The sequence below is a fragment of the Nilaparvata lugens genome, chromosome 10, assembly GCF_014356525.2.
Source record: "Nilaparvata lugens isolate BPH chromosome 10, ASM1435652v1, whole genome shotgun sequence".
NCBI lineage: Eukaryota > Metazoa > Arthropoda > Insecta > Hemiptera > Delphacidae > Nilaparvata > Nilaparvata lugens.
The window spans coordinates 37,229,946-37,250,406 of record NC_052513.1 but is presented as its reverse complement, the minus strand read 5'-3'; the positions used below and the strand labels follow the sequence as shown (position 1 = coordinate 37,250,406).

At 34.7% G+C, this 20,461-nt stretch overlaps 1 protein-coding gene across 1 annotated transcript in view; it reads left to right on the top strand.

Moving 5' to 3' along the window:
• The window catches only part of LOC111046625 (proline-rich protein 36), a 302,205-nt gene that overhangs the window by 174,582 nt on the left and 107,162 nt on the right, over nt 1–20,461 (top strand). The window contains exons 3-6 of the mRNA XM_039436012.1: nt 2,246–2,539; nt 5,864–6,439; nt 8,490–8,525; nt 11,099–11,125. Coding sequence (XP_039291946.1) covers nt 2,246–2,539; nt 5,864–6,439; nt 8,490–8,525; nt 11,099–11,125 — 933 coding nt within the window. The remainder of the gene's footprint in view (nt 1–2,245; nt 2,540–5,863; nt 6,440–8,489; nt 8,526–11,098; nt 11,126–20,461) is intronic.

Here is a 20,461-nt window from a genome sequence, read left to right as displayed (position 1 = left end):
GTAAATAAGTTGCTAAATAATGTTAAATATAATGAAACAAAATAAATCTTATAGCACCCTTTATTCTTTAAAAAACATTAAAATAGAGTTGTTGCATTATGCCCAACTCAAAAAATAAGGTTTAAAAAATAAATCAGGTTTTAAAACCTGAAGATGGTGTAAACCGAAACTAGTTGTTCAACTATTTTAATGTTATTTAAAGAATAAAGGATGCTATAAGATTTATTTTGTTTTATTAATTTAAAAGCAGCCCATGTCAATAAGTGTTTTAAATGTCAAATATCTATAATTTACTCAGGAATATTGATAATAGAGGGGTATATTTTTGAAATATCTACCTACAATCATCAAGACGTAGAATTTTATACCTCTTATACCGTACGAATTTTATTCATGGGATTACAGATAATTGAAGAAGAACTGCTTGCTCAATGCAGTGGACTCACAATTACTTTAAGGGCCGTTTGCACAGTGACAGTTTAAAACAAATTTAATTTTAAACTGGATTAAATACGTATCAAGTCTCGTTTGTTATAATGTTTTACATTTTAAGTTTAAGCTACCAGCTGATTGAATTCAGTTTAAGCTTTGACTGTGCAAACAGCCCCAATAATTGTAAAATTCATTCTAATAGACTACCCTAGTTATGTTCCCAAGTAGCGTACAATCCAAAATTAATAATTCGAGTTCTTGAGCTTACTTTGACTTGTGGCCCAAGTCGTCTGTTTATGGGTTAGTTTGTATATTCGACGATAACTTTCGACTACATTCGTTAATAAGCTCCAAACTTGCTACACATATTCTTTAAACCATTATTTTAGATATTTCTCTTTGAGGAAAAACATAAGTCAATTCCAACTCCAATATTATAGACTAACTCCTTCATCTTTTTGAGGCGACAAGTTGTTACACGTGCTCAATATCACTGGATAAATATCATCACAGGCAATCACACCCCGCAGTAGAATCATTGTGATATCATGTATGCTTTAAATAGATTCAATAATCATAGAGGAAAAAATCATGTTGAGTTCATAATAAATTATTATCAAGGAATATTGTAAGTTGATTCTAACCACAGATTCAATAGAACAGCTGACATAATATCAGCCACATTTTGTGCGAGTTCTCCAGCCAGGGGGCTCATTATAGTTTATAAATAATAATTTTAAACTTGACAAAATATCACTAATCCATATTAATCACCTCTGATAATCAAAACACACATTTGGATCTGTGATATCATGATAGCTGTGAATAGATTCAATAATCATAGAGGAAAAAAATCACGTGGAATTCATATATTATTATGGAATATTGTAAATTGATTCTAACCGGAGATTTCAATAGAGCAGGTTACAGAATATCAGCTACATTTTGTGCGAGTTCTCCATTCCGCGGGCTCATTATAGTTTATATGAAATAAGTTGAGACTTGGCCCTTCACCCCGCGGAAATTAGAGCGTTGACAATTCCTCAAACATTTTCAGCAACTAATTTTTAGAAAATTTAAGGAAGTCGCAATTTTATACGAATTTGCTGTTTTTTCTTCAAATCCAGCGCCAAGTCTCAACTTATTTTATACAGACTATTAATAGTCTATAGATATAGATATCAGCCTTCAAATTTGCCTCATCCTTATAAATAGTACTCAGTTTTTAATTCGTGAGAAATTCTTTGCGTGGATAATTGATCGTGATTAAGAACTTGAGGGTTTCTTCTCCGGAAAGGGGGGGCTCTCTAGTATTTTTGAAGGGTCGCCGTCTAGGTGTCACCCCGACTACTTGACACCTACTGGACGAAAGGTGCCAACTAGTCATGACCGTAAACGACAACTTGACACCTCGCACTCTCGCGTCAGGGTGTCCCCCCGACTAGTTGTCACCCCCTTAGAAAGGAGACAAGTAGACGAGGATGGCTCACGTCAACTTGTCTCCTAAAAACCGGTTTTAAAAGGGGACAAGTAGTCGGGGTGGCACCTAGTCGCGTTCCCGTATTTGAATATCCGTGTACAATCTGTTTGTATGTTCTACAATAACTTTGGAAAGAATTGATCAATCAGCTTCAAATTCCGAACACAATCATATTCTTCGAACAGTTTTACAGGTTGAGTTCGCTGGACAACAAAATTAACTCACTCCTTGTTCGTTGTGTGCTTTGATCTTATATTATTCGTGTTTAATATTTATTATTTGTATATTTAATTTTCAACAACAACTAATCTAATTTTTTATTTTGTGTTGCAGCAACAACCGCTCCCGCTCAACATCCACCAAACCAACAACCACCACTCCCCGCCTTCCCCTCTCCATCCCACCCCCACCCTACCAACCCTCAACAACAACCACGTGAATCACAACAACAACAACATGAGGCTGCCAACAACACCTCTAGCCGAACAACCGCAGCCGAACAGTGTTGCCAATAACAACACCAGCAACGGACCCAGTGCGGTTGTTGGCAGCAATGCCTTATTGAATAGTCACAGTATAAAGCGAGAGCCTGACGATGTTATCAATGATGATGAGATGATGCCTCAGGTGAGATTATCTCTTAATAAATATTTGATTTAAAATTCATATTATTTAGGCTATAGTAAGAAAATAGCATAATTTACTTATTTACTGCAGATACTGCTAACATCAAAAACTAATCTCCTTCAAGGCATACTGGCAACAGATCAGCCCTAGTTGAAAGCAGAGAAAGGTCGAGAGAGAATACTATGTTCACTTTCAGTTATTAGTGTTGTTGGTTAGATGTTGTGATATCTATCCATAATGAAAACACTGGAATATTGTCAGAAATATCACTAATTTCACTAAAATTAGTGATATACCTGACAACATCTCAGTGTTTTTATTTGGCTTCGTTTACACCAAACTTATTAACAAAATATTTATTTTTCCTACAGTTACGTTGAAAAAAGGCCATTGCTGCACTGATTACAGAACGCAAAGAATCACTTTCCCGCTCTAGTGCGGGAAAAATTTTTCCTGCACTCCAGATTTGCAACATGGCAACGCAAAATAGTTAGTAGGTTATATGGAGCACCAGTGCAGCAAAATCAAAATTAAGTTGGTAACTGTGACTGGTGCACGTTATAAGAATCTTGATGGGGTGGACAACAGTGGATGACAGCAGTTGACAGCACACAGCCGCCCCGCCATTCAAACACTACTACATTATTCTATTTTATTTATTAATAATAAAATTACACAGATTTACATTTGATGGATTTCAGGCAATTTTACCCATAATTACCCACTTTTCATATTCAATGGTAACTGTAGGGAAAACTTAATGTGAAATACGTGCGCAAAGTTCCTCTGCTGCACTCAACAAACCATTCCGTCCGAGCCTACGGCTCGGGCGTAAACGTTTCTTTCGGTGTCACTTTGCACACTAGTTGCACAAATAACTATTTTCCGTCCTAATAGATTCTATTAGAATGAACGGAACTTCGGCAAACACATATGTTCATCATGTGTATGATAAGTTATGTTCAATCTAACAGAATCTATAAGGACGGAAAACTAATAATTGCTAATAACTTTGGTTCAAACGCAGTTTTAATTTACTCATGCTTAAAATTATCTCTCAGCTGAACAAAACCTCACCCTTCGAAAACAAAGAGCAAGACTGTTATGTCACAGAATAGGTACAGAATGGAAACTGTCAATTAAACGCCTATCTAACCAATGCTTTTCACTTGGCACAAATACTAGACATGTCACGTGACCTTAGTTAGTTCCAATCCTGGTCTTCTGATTGGCTCACGGCAGTGAACGAGATCAATTGATCCGGATCAGTAAAGTGATCCGAACCTCCCATTAATACTATTACCATAGAGAAACGATAGCATAGATATCCCATGGTATAGGGCGTTTATGTCGCAAGTTTTACTGTTATCCCAAGCCGATAGTTCACATAGTTCTTTCCTATACAGCTGTATGACGCTGGTAGTCTCTCAAATTGTGCCGTTCATACACTATCACCCCAACAAAACAGTAAAAATTGACAATAATCGACAGTAATCGGCTTGAGATAACAGTAAAAGTTGCGACATAAATTCCCTATACCATGGGATATCTACTTACGCTATTGTATCTCTATGCTATTACAATGCGGAACTTCCTAACAAGATGGCGGACTTTTGCGCCAGAGTACTAGCCGAGTTTCCATACTGTATGTATACTGTGGTTATGTGTGCCACTAGAGAATTTTTTAGTCATCTGACAGATGTACTACCTCATAAAACGTCCACCAATCACATGCAAGTTCACATAACAAGTACACGCCTACAACGCGCTCTCATTGGCTGACAGTGACTGGGAGTGACATGACTTTTCGTCATAACAGTCTTCATTTTGTTGATCGATGAACAGTGAAACAGCTATGCTGGAAACTATTTCAAACTGTCAGCAATCCAATAATTATTATTAAACGAAAATCCAAATTAAAAGCTGTAAACCACCCCGAAGACTTCACTGCTACTGCAAATATTGACAACAGGGTAAAGAGCTAGATGGAATCGATGGAACCATCCATTCAAAAATGTCCATCTATCAGCCATCTCATGAAACCAATAAATAAATATTTTGTTTCTTAGTTACTTTTTAAACTAAAGTACAGAAGTGAGATCATCAATCAGAATTGTACAAATCGTGTAGGCACCTTGACATTGATATAAATTGGTTAATTTCATTATTTTTCTTCCCAAGACTGCTGTTCCCTTTCCGTTCCTTTGATAGATTAACCTTATAGAAATGTATATACATATCGGATCGCAGATCGCGATTGATTGTGATCAATATACTGTGTAATTGATGTACAGTACTGTATTTGGACCATTGACTACAAAAATACAGGGTGTTTCAAAAAGAATGACCCAATCTCGAACGGTTATATTTATTTAAAAAAATTGTGTAGCCTACACTAACCAATTTTACATCAAATTACTCACAGAAGTATCAAGTTTATGATGATGTATTATAATAATAATATTTATTCGACCAATCATCATACATTGTGCAAAATATTTCAGAAAAAAACACTCTCAACTGGTTTAGCAAACACCTACACATGCACAATACATTGTATATCAAAGTCTAAATGAAACCCCCAAGGAAATCCTGTGTGGGCCCTTCTTCATACTTTTATTCTCAATAGAAAATAAATGAAATGAAATAAGTAAAAATCAAATGAAAAAAATATAGTCATACTTGGATATTACACATAAATTTAAAAACTGTAAAATTTTGAAAAAGAATTACTAGAGAAAAAGTATTGAACATAAAAAATATAAAGTCATGAAGCAATTGAACAGGTTTTTGTGTGTGCAGCACATTCTGAGTGATTATAGGGGGAGTGTTTTATGTCCCCTCATTTTGAGGCTCGGACGACATCTAGACGGTTAACCAAATTCATCCCAGACTGTTCGCAAGATGTCTTCTCGGACTGTAGCTACTGCATCAGTTATCCTGATTTTCAGCTCCTTAATAGCAAGTGCTAAGGGAGGAACATAAACATGATCTTTAACGTTGTTCTTTCCTTAGCACTTGATATATTGAGGAGCTAAAAACCAGGATAACTGATGCAGTAGCTACAGTCCGAGAAAGAAGACAGACATCTTGCGAATAGTCTGGGGTAAATTTGGCTACTGTCTAGATGTCGTCCGAGCCTCAAAATGAGGGCACATAGAACACTTATAATAGATCATCATAAACTTGATACTTGTGTGAGTAATTTGATGTAAAATTGGTTTGTGTACACCATTTTTTTAAATAAATCTGTTTAAAATTGGGTCATTCTTTTTGAAACACCCGATTACCCTCGACTAATAAATTTCTTTCGTTTTTTTTCAGATGCCTTCCACCCAGCTCCCCGCCTCACAACCGGCGGCCCCTCAGCAACCCCCCCAGCCACAACCAACCCCCGTGGTACAACTACCCTCGGTGGTACTGACCAACCACAACCATTTACATACCCCAAACCACCACTACAACCCTCGCCAGACCTACCACAAAGAAGGGGGCACCCAGCCCCCATCTGTCCCCATCAACGCACCCCCCTCAAGGACGTCTCAGCTCGAAGGGGGGCATCCGAACCCCAGTCACCCCCCGCGGGGTGCCACGAACCCCAGTGTAAACCAGGGCGTGAATAGTAGTGTGAATAATAGTGTAAACCAGGGCGTGAATAGTAGTGTGAATAATAGTGTAAACCAGGGCGTAAACGGTAGTGTAAATAATGTGAATGGTACCACTGGTCGACTTGTGATAAATCAGCAGCTTCAGCAGCAAATTCATCAGCATCAGCATCAGCTAATGCAGCAACATCAGCAGCAGAGTGCAATGATGCATCAGCAGAATGCAATGATGCACCAACAGCAGCCACAAATCAACCACCCGCAGAGGGATAGCTCGCATGACCGGTTTAGTGATGTAAGTTATAGAATTTTTTTAAATATTTTGTATGAAATGTTTTCATAAGTTTTCATAATTATATTAATATTACTTCTTGTTTATATCAGCCATAATATTTTTTCATCATACATAATTACCGTACATGGTTTAACAATGTTTTTTTAAAATATATAGGCTAAGGTATTTTTCTTAGCACCAAATCTTTAATAATTGAAATATATTTCCATTAAAGTTTGAAGGTACTATAAATGACTTATTTTTCAATAATTTGTATGAGTTCTAGTTCTATATTATCCTTGTTTATTTCGAGTTGGTTCTGATATTGGTTCATTGTTGCTGTAAAAAATAGTTGTCCACAGCCTGCTTACAAAAAAGGTAGTCATTTAATGAAATTTGTTCAATTTTGCTCTAAAGAGAGTTGTCTACTGAAACTTGTTGCTGTGTACTGAAACGAGATCCAACAATAACATCAAGTTTGTTCTAAAAAAATATTCAAGTACAGAAATAGTACTTTACGTAACAAGTCCGGTAACGATAATTTACCGCATAAGTATGATTATTTCTGCCCGAAACGTAGTTGAGGGCAGAATTATCATACGAATGCGGTAAATACGTTACCGTACAAGTTACGTACAATATTTTTTGTCATACTTATCTGAGAAAGAATAATATTACTGAGAAACAGGAACCATTACCTGCTGCTGCTCGAGCTACTGCATTCTATAGACATGACCTAGCCCGTAGTGCCTAGTTTATAACAGGCAGACCCTTTGAGCTCAAATAAAATATGAAGGCCCAAATTATAAGATTTCAGATGAGTTCTTATAACTTGAAACTCCTTAAATGAGTTCTTTAATTATTTGAGTTAATATATTAATTACTCAGATGTTATTAGGACTCAGTAGAGTCCTAACATACTCGACTGTAAAGAGAACATATGATCTCTTTAAAGTATAGTATGCTGTAATGGAAATCACATGTTTTCTTGTTCTGCAAACAGCTGTTTACCGGCTTGATTTAATGCATGAAACAGCTGCAATTGAGTAAGTATGACAAAACAAATTGTAGTCTTTGTACTGGGAAGAGAGCCAACAAAGTGAGTCATATTTTGCTCTAAAAAAGGTTTAAATTCTGTATCCTGAAAAGAAAGCAAACTATAACTTCAAATTTGTGCTAAACATAAAATAGTCTTAAATTACTAGTTGTAAAAAATTAGTCTCCCAGTCAACTATGAATAATTATAATAAATATAATGACAGCACACCCGCTGTTAATTTTATTACTGGACTCGTATCAGAATTTGAAAGATGGAAAGAAGATGTTGATAACTTGAACATGGTGGTTGGATTTATACCTCGACATCTATCAGAACACAAAAGATTAATGTTTGAAATTGAAGATACAGTGATTGAATATACTTCAAAACTGTATATTGTTTAGCCCTGTTAAATTGGGTTAAAGGGTTACTACAGATGATGGTTTAGTCACGTGAAAAACCTCTGTACTCATGAGGTCGTTGCTATTAGAACCTTTTTCTGGTTACTGGTCTATTTGGGGGGGGATTCGCCAATATTTGCACCAATTGTGGTATGTACCAAGAGGCAGAAGAATAGAATAGAATATATTAGAATGACTGCCTTTATTTTATACCTGGGAAGGCAAAGTTAGGGCGCAGTCGGCCCACTCTTACACTTAACCCTCCAATACAATACTAAATTATAATTTAACAAGCAATACTCAGTAAAATAAAATAAGACAAAACGATATTTCAAATGAAAAAAGTTAGGATAAATTAGTCAATATATTTGGTAAATCTTAGATATATTAGGACACTATATAAGTCAATTTTTCTCTGATTTCAAAAAATAACCCAGTCTTGTACTTAACTGTGTTTTATTCTTGAGAAACTAATAAACACAAATTTGATTCTGTTTATAAAATAAGTGTTTGGTATGCAGTAATTTGTTCCTCTTATCTATGTAATTAATCAGGCATATTTTATGTGTAGAACAATTGAAGCAATTATTCCAATATTCTATTAATTTTTTTGTAATTTCTCTTTCTGCAGGCAAGCAGTCGCTGTAGTAGTGGTCGAGGATATATCGTAAGTATAGTTTTTATAATATATTTATATTACTTCTAGTTTATATCAGTCATAATATTCTTCATCATTCATAATTACCGTACATGAGAAAGTTTTCTAAGGATTATGAATGTTTCCAAACAATCTTCTTCTGAACCATATTTTCATATACTTTCAAAATAGTCTTCAACCAGAATCCTCTCCAAGTTTTCCCTTTAACACCTCACTTAATATTCTGTCCAGACTTCTCTCACCCATTCTAACCCTCTATCTTCCTCCCTCTTCTTCACAATACTATTTTAATAATTCTATTGCAAATATTCATATTTCAAAAACTCTCATTTTCTTTCTTCCTACCAACATCCTCTCCAATTCTCATCTTCCCATTCTACCAATCCAATCTTTCCATCTTCTTCATGTTCCTCATTTCCTCTCTTCTGATCTCTTTTCTCATCCTCCACACCAAATTCCAAACAAATTTCTTTTCAAACAATATCTTGTTTCTTGTTTCTTTTAAAACAATATCTTTTCGAACTTAAACCTTCCACAAATCACCACTACTTCCCAAAATTTTCCGAAATATCCATCGCAACAAGCTATTGCATTTTTATTTCTCCTTTCTCTTTCTTTTAATCTATCTTTTCTCACTCTCTCGCACACACACTTCCCTTATAACCTTTTTCCAAAAAATATTTTTACTTTTATCTCATCTTCTCATTCATCCTTACAGTCTCCTAGTTCCTTTTCCTTCCAACATCCTCTCCAATTCCCCACTTCCATCTTCGCTCGAATTCCTTCTCTTCCCATATATTACATATCTGCTCTCCCTTCTGATAGTACAGCTTTCTCTCTCTTCTCATCTATTCACTCTCTTTCTCACGAGGGTGTAAACCATCCCCTTCCACGTGTCACGTGTCAGAGGCTGGTTTGAATTTCGGCAGGATCCGATTTAATTACTGAGGATTTAACGGATCGGGGATGAAATGGAAGCATGTATGTCGAGATTCACCCCAATCTGTCAGCATACCTTGTAAACAACACCAACTCTCCCCATTCATCTTACACTGACAAAGTGCATCTCATCACTATAGATACATGCTAACCCCACATGTGTTAGTATATATCTATAGATGCAAAACATATAAACGAGTTACACACTCAGTTATACCTATATATACAAAACCCATTCATGCAAAGTAATAGTAATAAAGCTATATAGATATACGTTTTATACTCGATATTAAGCTATGTTTGTATGGCATATCTGATGTTGGGCTAATCCTGTAAGCCTAATAGCTTTGCAAGACATATTGCGGGATTATATGGCTGGATGTGTTGGATTTTTCATCTAATTAGGCTAAGACTGCAACAAATCAGATTTGATTAGATTGGGTTTGGGAAATGCATGATGAATTTAATGATGATTTAATCAATTCAAAATAAATCTTTATATAGGATAACTTGATACTTGGATTGAATCTACATTACTTGTTGGATGTTTTTGAATTATCAACAAGTTCCCCTCAAATTCATTTTCTAGCATATAGAAAGTTATATAACTTTAAAAAGTTATCAAAGTCTCTAGAATAATTCATTCCCTCAACTTTTTGTCATAATTGTTTGAAATAATACTATTTTTATAATATTTTTATATACAGTATCAACACAAATGATACAGCATCATCTGAACTTGATATAAAACACCATAATTTGATACAAAACCTCCAAACTTTGAATGAATTCTACTAACCATGAGATATCTTCTTATGCTATATTTTCTGTATGGTAAAACACTTATTGACATGGGCTACTTTTAAATTGATAAAACAAAATAAATCTTATAGCACCCAAAAACTCAACGTTTTTTTAAAAATAAAGGGTGCTATAAGATTTATTTTGTTTTATTAATTTCTCTATGGTAATATCATCAGAAACAATGCAGTAGATAATTTATCATGATTATGGTATTTAAAATAATTTATTCCCTAATTTTTGTAATAACATTCAAGTGAGAAAATAATTTGTTCTGTACCACAACATGATTGAAGCTAATTTTCTTTTGATATTTATGTCAAATGTCTTTTGTCTATGCAATTTTGTTTGTGAGAATAAAATTCTTTCTAAATTTCACAATCATGATAATCTTTGATATTAGATCATTAACCATTTCAATTTGAGTAAGATTTAAATTATCCAGTAAGTTTGTTAATTATTAACGCTTTTCATTATCTTCTAAAATGTAAGTTTTTTTAAGTTTTGTAATTGTTCTTGTTATTCAGTTTAATAATTCAATTATAATTATGGTCTTTAAAATAATTTATTCCCTAATTTTTGTAATAAAATTCCAGTGAGAGAATCATTTTCTGTACCACAACATAATTGGAGCTAATTTTCTTTCTAAATTACACAATCATGATAATCCTTGATATTAGATCATTAACCATTTCAATTTAAGTACGATTCAAATTATCCAGTCAGTTTGATAATTATTAGCTCTTCCCATTATCTACTAAAATGTAAGTTTTATTCAGGTTTTGTAATTTATTGTTCTTGTTATTCAGTTTAATAATTTATTGTATTTTTCTCGTTTTCAGTGTGATAGTGAAGGCGACGATGATAAGGTTAGTAATATTTCATTTTTATCAATTCAAGAAATTTATATCCTACTTGTTTTCTAATTTTTAAATTTTTATTTCTCATGTTCACATCAATTTCTACTCAGAGTTTCATACGTGGAGTATTGTTTTGTGGATTCCTTGTACAATTTATTCAGATTTCCGATAAGTGTTTCAAATACAATCAAACAGTCTATAAAATAATGATTCTAGGTACTTATTGGTTGAGAGGTAATATAATTTAGTTGTTGGGATCGATTGGATATAGGAATAATACATAGGTTCTTGGGTGTATCAGATATTATGTATAGTTTTCAAGGTTCGTAGGTTATTGAAGCATTATTTATATTATATTGAATGAAAAAGACTAAGAAATTGTCAACTATTGTCAACTAACTGTGTACTATTTATATTATAGTGCTCATACCAAGTAGACTAGGTATCTCATAGATATTGCTATATTATTGAACTTTTGTATGGTATGTGAGTATTTTAAAGCTCATATCCTTCCTATTCCACTTTCTACGTTCTCTCAATCCTCCTTCTCCTCCTCCTCCTCTCCTCCTCCTCCTCCTCCTCCTCCTCTTCTCCTCTTGCAACTCATCCTCCTCCTTTTTCATCCACTCCACACCAGTAAAATATCCCCTAAAAGAGGAAATCAACCCCTCAACCCCTCAACCCCTCAACAACCTGGTGTTACCATGACGACCGACTTACATTGCATTAAATCAAATCCTACTCCCCTGCAAACTACCCCCTTCCCACCCGTTACCAACATTCTTCTATAACATTCTAAGCTTTCCACGTTTTGTCCCCTTATCTATCTTAGTAGTTCTTAAATCGGTGTTTCCCTTTTTCTACTATTTCTCTTTCTTTTATCTACCCTCAGTCACTCTGTGATAAACTGTATACACTATTAGCAAATATGATCTTTTCTGCTTTTCCGTGTACCATTCCACGAAAACTCACTCAATTTAGTAATTTAGATCATCCTAATATTCTGAACTAATTAAAATAATTATTCTTCCAAATATGAATGAAACGGTAAAATAATGTGATCAACTGTATACACTATTAGTAAATTAATATCTTTTTTGCTTTTCCTTGTCCATTTCACGAAAACTCACTCCATCTTTTAGTGATTTAGATCATCGTGTTATTCTGAACTAATTAAAATAATTCTTCCAAATATAAATGAAACGGTAGATGATAATATTCATTTCATTTATTGTATAAAACACTATAATCATAATACAATAAATTATGACATTGGAGGAAAAACTTTGCTGAACCTGTACTATTTCTCCCCAAAAATTTTGATAAAATGTTAAAGTTTTCCAAAAGTAAAGGTTATGTGTAATCACACACTGCTTCGTCACTTGATTTTCGGTCCAGGAATGATGATTTAAAATTTTGAAGGTTGATTTTATACTCTGAATGAATCACAGAATATATCACAATAAATTAAAAACTTTAGAAATATTGCACTTATTTAAAAAAATTGAATACAAAATTAAAAACCTACTCACTATTTGAATAATAATATCATTCGTATGGCTTCTATTGATGAGGAGTTCCTGACGGAAGTTCCACTTATATCATTTAAGCCGACAACAGGCCTTAAGGCTGTCATGCTTTAGCCGGGACCGACAGTTTAACGATCCGATCTGATAACACGGTAAATATAATAAGGAATTCTCATTGCTTTACAAAGCATTTCAGGATAATAATCTCTGTAGCATTTCCCACACTTTCTGAACGAATCCATAAATCTCTGATATTATTGGTACCTTTATACGACACATACACCGTATATGTATGCCATATACCCGTTGTTTTATGCATCACATACATTGAATCATAAACCACACCATACAGTATAGAGGCCTTTAAAAGTGCATATATATATATATATATATATATATAATATATATATATATATATATATATATATATATATATGGTCCACGTTCAATGCTAGTAACCTACTCGTGTACCAGAGCATTATTCTTTCAATTCTTTTTATCTCAATCTTCTCATATATCTTCTTCTTTATCTTCTTCTTCTTCTTCCACTTCTTCTTCTTCCTCTTCTACTTCTTCTTCTTCTTCTTCTACTTCTTCTTCTTCTTCTTCTTCCTCTTCTTCATCATCATTTTCATCATCTTCTTTATCATCCTCTTCCTCTTCTGCTTCTTCTTCCTCTTCTGCTTCTTCTTCTTCATCACATTCTTCTTCTTCTCCTTCTTCTCCTTCTTATCCTTCTTCCTCTTTCCTCTTTTTTTTCTCTGCTAGTACTAGTAAATAATGTAGTAAACGTGCCGCAGCTAGCAGTTAGCTCAGTTTTATTGCAGTAAAAATGTACGTCTCAACGACAATAAAACTGTGCAGTTAAAAGTGTGGAGGCTTTCTGTCAACTGCTCTTCTGGTTTTATCTCCCTCTCCTTAATTCATTCTTCTTCTCCTTCTTGTTCTTTCCCCTTTCTCCTGACTGTGAGATTTCATGCAATAACTGGGAAAATTTTATTGTTGTTTATAAACATAGAGAAATAAACAAAAAAAGATACGGTTAACATTGACTTACTATAACATACAAAATACTGTAAATTATTATCTATTCTCTGTATAGGGCTACTTTTATAGAAATAGAAAAAAAATGAAAATGGACTTGAAAATGGCATCAATGTCCGAAACATGTTGTGATTAAATATTTCAAAAAAGGGTACTAAGGTTTTTATTTTTTTTTTTAAATACTGTAAATTATCTGGTAAAGCCCTGCTGTTCTATTCAATTTCTGTTCTGATGGGCTGGAAAAGATTTCCATTGAATCCTATTGGAGCTTTCATACAATGGCAGAACAAACTTGTGTGAACACTGCCATAAGAAGCAATGTTGATTCTCTACTTTCCAGCTTTTGAGATTCCTCTGTATAACAGGGGTTAGATCACATTCCAAAAGACTATAACAACTGCGAATGGATAGAAATAGGGGTTACAATGTGTATGTGTGTTTGAGAAAGAAGACTGTATGCTAAAGAATAAGGAGAAGAAATAGAGGAGTAATGAATGTTCTTCATACTAGAGAAGAAGAATAGTATAATTCGCACCTAGGGCCGAAAATGAGAAATTTCCGACTCGAAATCGGTTTTTAAGTCCGAGGCCGTAGGCCGAGGACTAGAAAAGATTGAGAGCCGGAAATACATTTTTGCCTGTGATGCGAACGCTATTTTTCGCCGCACAAAAAATAAAACAATATAATATATATGATGATAATTTTGTTTATTGGGCACTTCCAAAAGCAAAACTGAAAGGTCATAGCTCTAGCAAATCTGAGGTAATCTGAATATCAGAAATTGTCAAAGTAGTTATATATTTTTCCTACAGTTACGTTGAAAAGTGGCCATTGCTGCACTGATTGCAGAACGCAAAGAATCACTTTTCCGCTCTAGTGCGGGAAAAATTTTTCTGCACTCCAGATTTGCAACATGGCAACGCAAAATACTTAGTAGGTTATATGGAGCAACAGTGCAGCAAAATCAAAATGAAGTTGGTAACAGTGACTGGGCTGCTATAGTGAGCAGAGGTGCAACGAAGCACAACGAGCTAATTATTCATTATATATTATAACCAAGGACAACGAGGAAATTAGGATTTTAGGATTAAGGGTTTTTATCGATAATAAAATTACACAGAAAAACATTTGATGCATTTCAGGCAATTTTACCCATAATTACCCACTTTTCATATTCAATGGTAACTGTAGGGAAAAACTTAATGTGAAATACGTGCGCAAAGTTCCTCTGCTGCACTCAAGAAACCATTCCACCACTCAAGTAAACGTTTCTTTCGGTGCAGCAAACTGTCACTTTGCGCACTAGTTGCACAAATAACTATTTTCATTTTCAGTGGATACAATTACAAATCATATTATAATAATATGATCGGGATAGAACAACACTATTCTGTTCCCAAATGTTGATAATGAATAACATGTCCAAAAAATAATTTGTTTTTAGTAGTTTTAAGTAGTTCCAAAATTATCCACCATGTTTAGTGGTAATCGCAGTACTTAAGCTGGGTTTGGTTTGGGTAGATTTCAATATGTCTTAATAACCCAAAAGATTATGTTCAATTATGTTTTAATGTGGGAGGTTGAGTTTATACTTTTTTATTCTTTTAAATGGCACAATAAGACGATATGATTATGAATGTTTTGATTCTTGAATAATAAACACAAATAATTAAAAGTTTTTTGATCAGCTGTTTTAGCGCACTTGAAATTTGGACAATCTGAATGTCAACAATGCTTGTTATCGTCGACTGCGGAAGTAGATGTTAGAAGTCATCTCCTACTCTGAAAATCGAATTTGAATAGTTCATAATATCTTATTTGTATTTCATTCATCCAAATAGAATGATAGTATCTTTTTGCAAAATACTTTATTCAATTCTAGAAGCATAAACTGATTCCGTTTCATAAACTATTTTGTAAACACGTTCACATCAAATCAGAATCAGCTGACTTCAAGGTTATTTTACAGCCCTAGGGCCGTAAAAATTTACCGGCCTAGTAGGAAAACAATCATTTTCGGCCTCCTTATGACGCACGAAAACCAGCTCATTCATTACATCAAAGTGGGGCGAAAAAGAAGGTTCCATAAAAATAAATATGAGTGCAAGAAGATGTTACTTAACAGCCTGGTATGGAGTAATAAACAAAGTATAAAGTACAAAGATAAAGCCAGATTGAAATCGTACACGTGTTGTGAGAGGGTGTGGTTGGGAGAAGAATGATAGTGAGAGAGAGTGGGAGAGAGTGAGAGAACGAGAGAATGCGAATGAAGGAGGTATAAAATAAGAAAGATGTGCGAAGATAAAGAGATAGGCTATCGCAGGGGTAGAGAACGATTGTTTAGGGGTTTATAATGTGGGTATAAAGGTGGGGTGGAATTTACGTACTTTCTTGGGGTTGAGACCTCAAGGAGAAGACGGGATGAAGGAGAAGAAGATGAAGAAGAAGAAGAAGAAGAACAGGAACAAGAAGAACTGGAAGAATAATAGGGTGTAGAAGTTGAGAAAAAAAGGAGGTAGAAGACACTCATTTCTTTCCAGTTGCAGTAACTTTAGGCAATGAGCCCAGAAGCAGGAGAGAGAAGAAGAAGAAGAGGAAGAAGGATAAGAAAAAGAAAAAGAAGAAGAAGAAGAAGAAGGATAATAAGAAGAACACAGTGAAGAGGAGAAGAAATAGGGGGGGGGGATAGGCTTTATTGCTCACAAGTGCTTCTGTGTTTATTGCTTGAGGGGGATGATATTTAATGGGCAGGTTTTCCTCAATGTATTCTCTGAGGGGTGAGTTTTCCAGTCATTTTGAAAGGAGACACTTTTCAGTCATCCGTTCCGAGTTGTTGGTGAAGACAAATTGTCTACGAGCAATTTTCAAAAATAATATCTTCTTTTAATCGTGCGGCAGACCCCATCTTTGATATTTTTTATGTAATTCCAGATTGTGGCCTATTTTATTTATATTTTATATTTATATAAAACTAGCCTGTACTCCGCCAGGGTCAATTAAAAAACTTGAATAATCTAAAATAGGCCTATATTAATCCTTGGTAAAATAATTATCCATCTGCAAAATTTCAAGCTTATCGGTGTAGTAATTCAGACGTGATGATGCGTCATTCGTGAATTTCCTATCCCGTACGTGTATTAGCCAATTATTTCCTTCACTGTATTATTAGAAATTATAGATATGTTGAGAATTATTGGAGAATATAGTCATGTTGCCAAACTGTGCGTAATTTTAATCTTCTCATCGAGCCCATACGACTGTATATATCTATATATAACTGTCTGTTATATTCCACAACATATTTGTTAGAACAATGAAAAACAATAGAGGGTGACTCTGACGATTCTGATTAAATTCCCATCCAGGTATTATACCTTTGGGCTTTGTTGTTATGGATTATGAAATGATAATTGTAAGTTGCATTTTTTTCATGTCAACTTGAGGAGCAATTAAGAAATTTCAAAATCAAAATCATTGAGTTAGTTAATTAGGAACAAGTTAGAAAAATTTCTCAGAGGTGTAAATGAAAAGGGGGGAAAACTATACATGTTAAGAGGGGATAGAGAGAATGTTGGATTGAGTGGGAGAGAGCCAGTATGAGGTTCAGAGAGAGAGAGAGAGAGAGAGAGAGAGAGAGAGAGAGAGAGAGAGAAAGAGAGAGTGAGAGAGAGAGATTAAGTGAGAGAGTCTCTCCAAAATGTTTTTCCACCCTCAAAGTACCGAAACATTATTCCCAGTTTACGGCCTCAAAAGCAATGACTGTCGCTCCCAGAAGCCAACAGGAAACTCACCCCAAGTCCCCCCTTACATGGAGGATACTCCCCTGGTGGTGGGGGGGGGGTGAACTACCCCTAGTAATAGTAGACACTAAACTTGCTCGCCACTAAAATAAATATCATCCTACGATTGTCCCTCCCCCCTCTTCGTCGATCGTTGAACTACACTTGAAGATACCCAACCCTGTGTGGAAACCTCCCTTTAAATCCCCCCCCCGCCCCAGGAATTCCCTTGACTTCTTGTGGAGCAGCTTGTTTGAAGTCTTGTGTATTTTCTTCACTTTGCTTTGGTATGAGATAGGCTATCGAGAGATTCACGTTGAAACGTCAGCATCAGAGCATTGGTTAGTTATCCTTGTCTGTCATTTGACAAAACAGATAGCTACGTCCTTGTCTAACTCCTTCAGATTCACGTTATCAAGTCAGCTTGTGATTAACATTGGTTTGCTATCCTTGTCTGTCTTTTGACAAAGCAAATAGCTCCATCCTTTTCCGGCTCCTCTTGATTCAAGTTAAAGGTCAGCATCTGATATAGCTCCATACTTTACCAGCTCCTGTAGATTCAAGTTATAAGCTCAGCATCTGATAAGCAGTAGTTTGCTATCCTTGTCTGTCATCCGACAAAGCAGACAAAGCTCTATCCTTGTCTAGCTGCGCACCGTTGCCAAATTGGCTGCACGCTATGAATTCAATGAACTATATTTCATCTCTATTATGAAAGTTAATTAATGAATCATGGAATGATTATATTATTTTCTTGTTGAAGATAGTATATTTGAGATATAGGTCCGGTTGCACAACAGCCGGTTAAATTTCAACCGTGATTAATTCCACGAGAACCAATCAGAGAAGGCGTTTTTGAAAAGACGGCTTCTCTGATTGGTTCTCGTGGAATTAATCACGGTTAAAATTCAACCAGCTGTTGTGCAACCGGCGCATAATAATTGTAGGTGATGAATTATTCATCATTATCAACAATTATCAACGATCAATATTATCTATATATATAAAAGCGAAATGGCACTCACTGACTGACTGACTGACTGACTCACTCACTCACTCACTCACTCGCAGAACTAAAAATCTACCGGACCAAAAACGTTCAAATTTGGTAGGTATGTTCAGTTGGCCCTTTAGAGGCGCACTAAGAAATCTTTTGGCAATATTTTAACTCTAAGGGTGGTTTTTAAGGGTTCAAAGTTCGTCTTTTAGCATGTATATTCTTCTTATTCTCTTAATTATAATTATTGAAAAATGTCCATACCATATGTTAATATAGAATGTCCATACCATATGTTAATATAGAACTATAATCTAGAGAGAGTACCTGTTCGAAACAGTTGTTAACTGGTAACTAAATTAATAATTTTGTCAGGTTGGCATTATGTTGAGTTGACTTTAAACCAGGATAACTTGAATGACAGAATCCATTCTAGAAGGCGGTGGAAATAGGAAATTGACAACTATGCGGTCCTGTCATTTCCACGAGAAAAAAAATCACATTAAAATGTAGATCGCCCTATAGATTGATAAGACTGCAATATAATTCGTGAAGGAATAGAATAACGAGATTGTCCATCTATTGTCCATCTAATCACATTGGATCCACTATTGCATTCGACTTAGCTACTAGTAACAACTGCTTGTATAACCTATAACAGCTATCTGATTGTGACTCACTACCACATCTGATATCTGATTGTGAGAGATTGTCTACCACAGAGATACATCTGATTGTTAGAGATTGACTTCAACAGCGATATCTGATTGTAAGACTGACTACAAAGAGAATTGGGTCACATATCAACTGTCATGCCAGTGACGTCAGCATGTTAATAATCTGTCAGCTACATGCTTCTACTCTAATAGATTACTATGATTTAGATGGTAACCAAATCGCTGGTTACGTCTGACTGTTGATTAGGTTGTTAATTATTGATCAATTTGGTTATGACCCTTGATGAACTAGTAATCATTTATCAATTATTGAATCTGACTATGAACAAAGACAAAAATAATCTTGGTATATTATACTCTTGAACGGTATATCGTCACTCTATGGTTGGACTGATGTGTTAGTTTTATTATAGAGAAAAATTGCTTACGTCTTAAAACTGGTTACGTCTGACTGTTGATTGGGTTGTTAATTATTGATCAATTTGATTATGACCCTTGATAAACTCGTAATCATTTATCAATATTATTGAATCTGAGTATGAACAGAGACAAATAATCTAGGTATATTATACTCTTGAACGGTATCGTAACTCTATGGTTGGACTGATGTGTTAGTTTTATCATAGAGAAAAAATTGCGTAAGTAGATATACCATGGTATAGGGCGTTTATGTCGCAACTTTTACTGTTATCTCAAGCCGATTATTGTCGATTTTTACTGTTTTGACCGGGTGAGAGTGTATGAACGGCACAATATTAGAGACTACCAGCATCAGAGGAAATAACTACGTGGACTATAAGCTTGAGATAACAAGCTTAAGTCGCAAAAGTTGCGACATAAACGCCCTATACCATGGGATATCTACTTATGCTATTGTTTCTCTATGGTTTTATCTTCTTCAATTTATTATACGTTTCATATTTTGGATTTATAGTTTTATCTTGATGTGGAGTCTTGAGATCATTTGTTTGGTGTGAAAATTGATATGGACATCCTATTTGCGACAAAATCAAGAAGTAGCAGAGTAGTAGGTCAAAATCCTGTTTTTTTTCTTTCCCGAATATTGTATTTATTTGCTTACTACATTCAATGAATATTGACGTATAATTCATTGATAGCAAATACAAAGCATGAAATCTTAAACAATCAAATCAAATAAAATCTTAATTTGTATTCACAATACAAACAATTGAGGGTCCTGCCAAACCCGAAGGTTTTTCGGCGGGTGCCCCAGTTACAGAAATAAAAGAGTTACAAAATTAGTAATATTAATAAAAATTATTAAAACAATAGCAAAATTAGTGGCATCTCGACACATA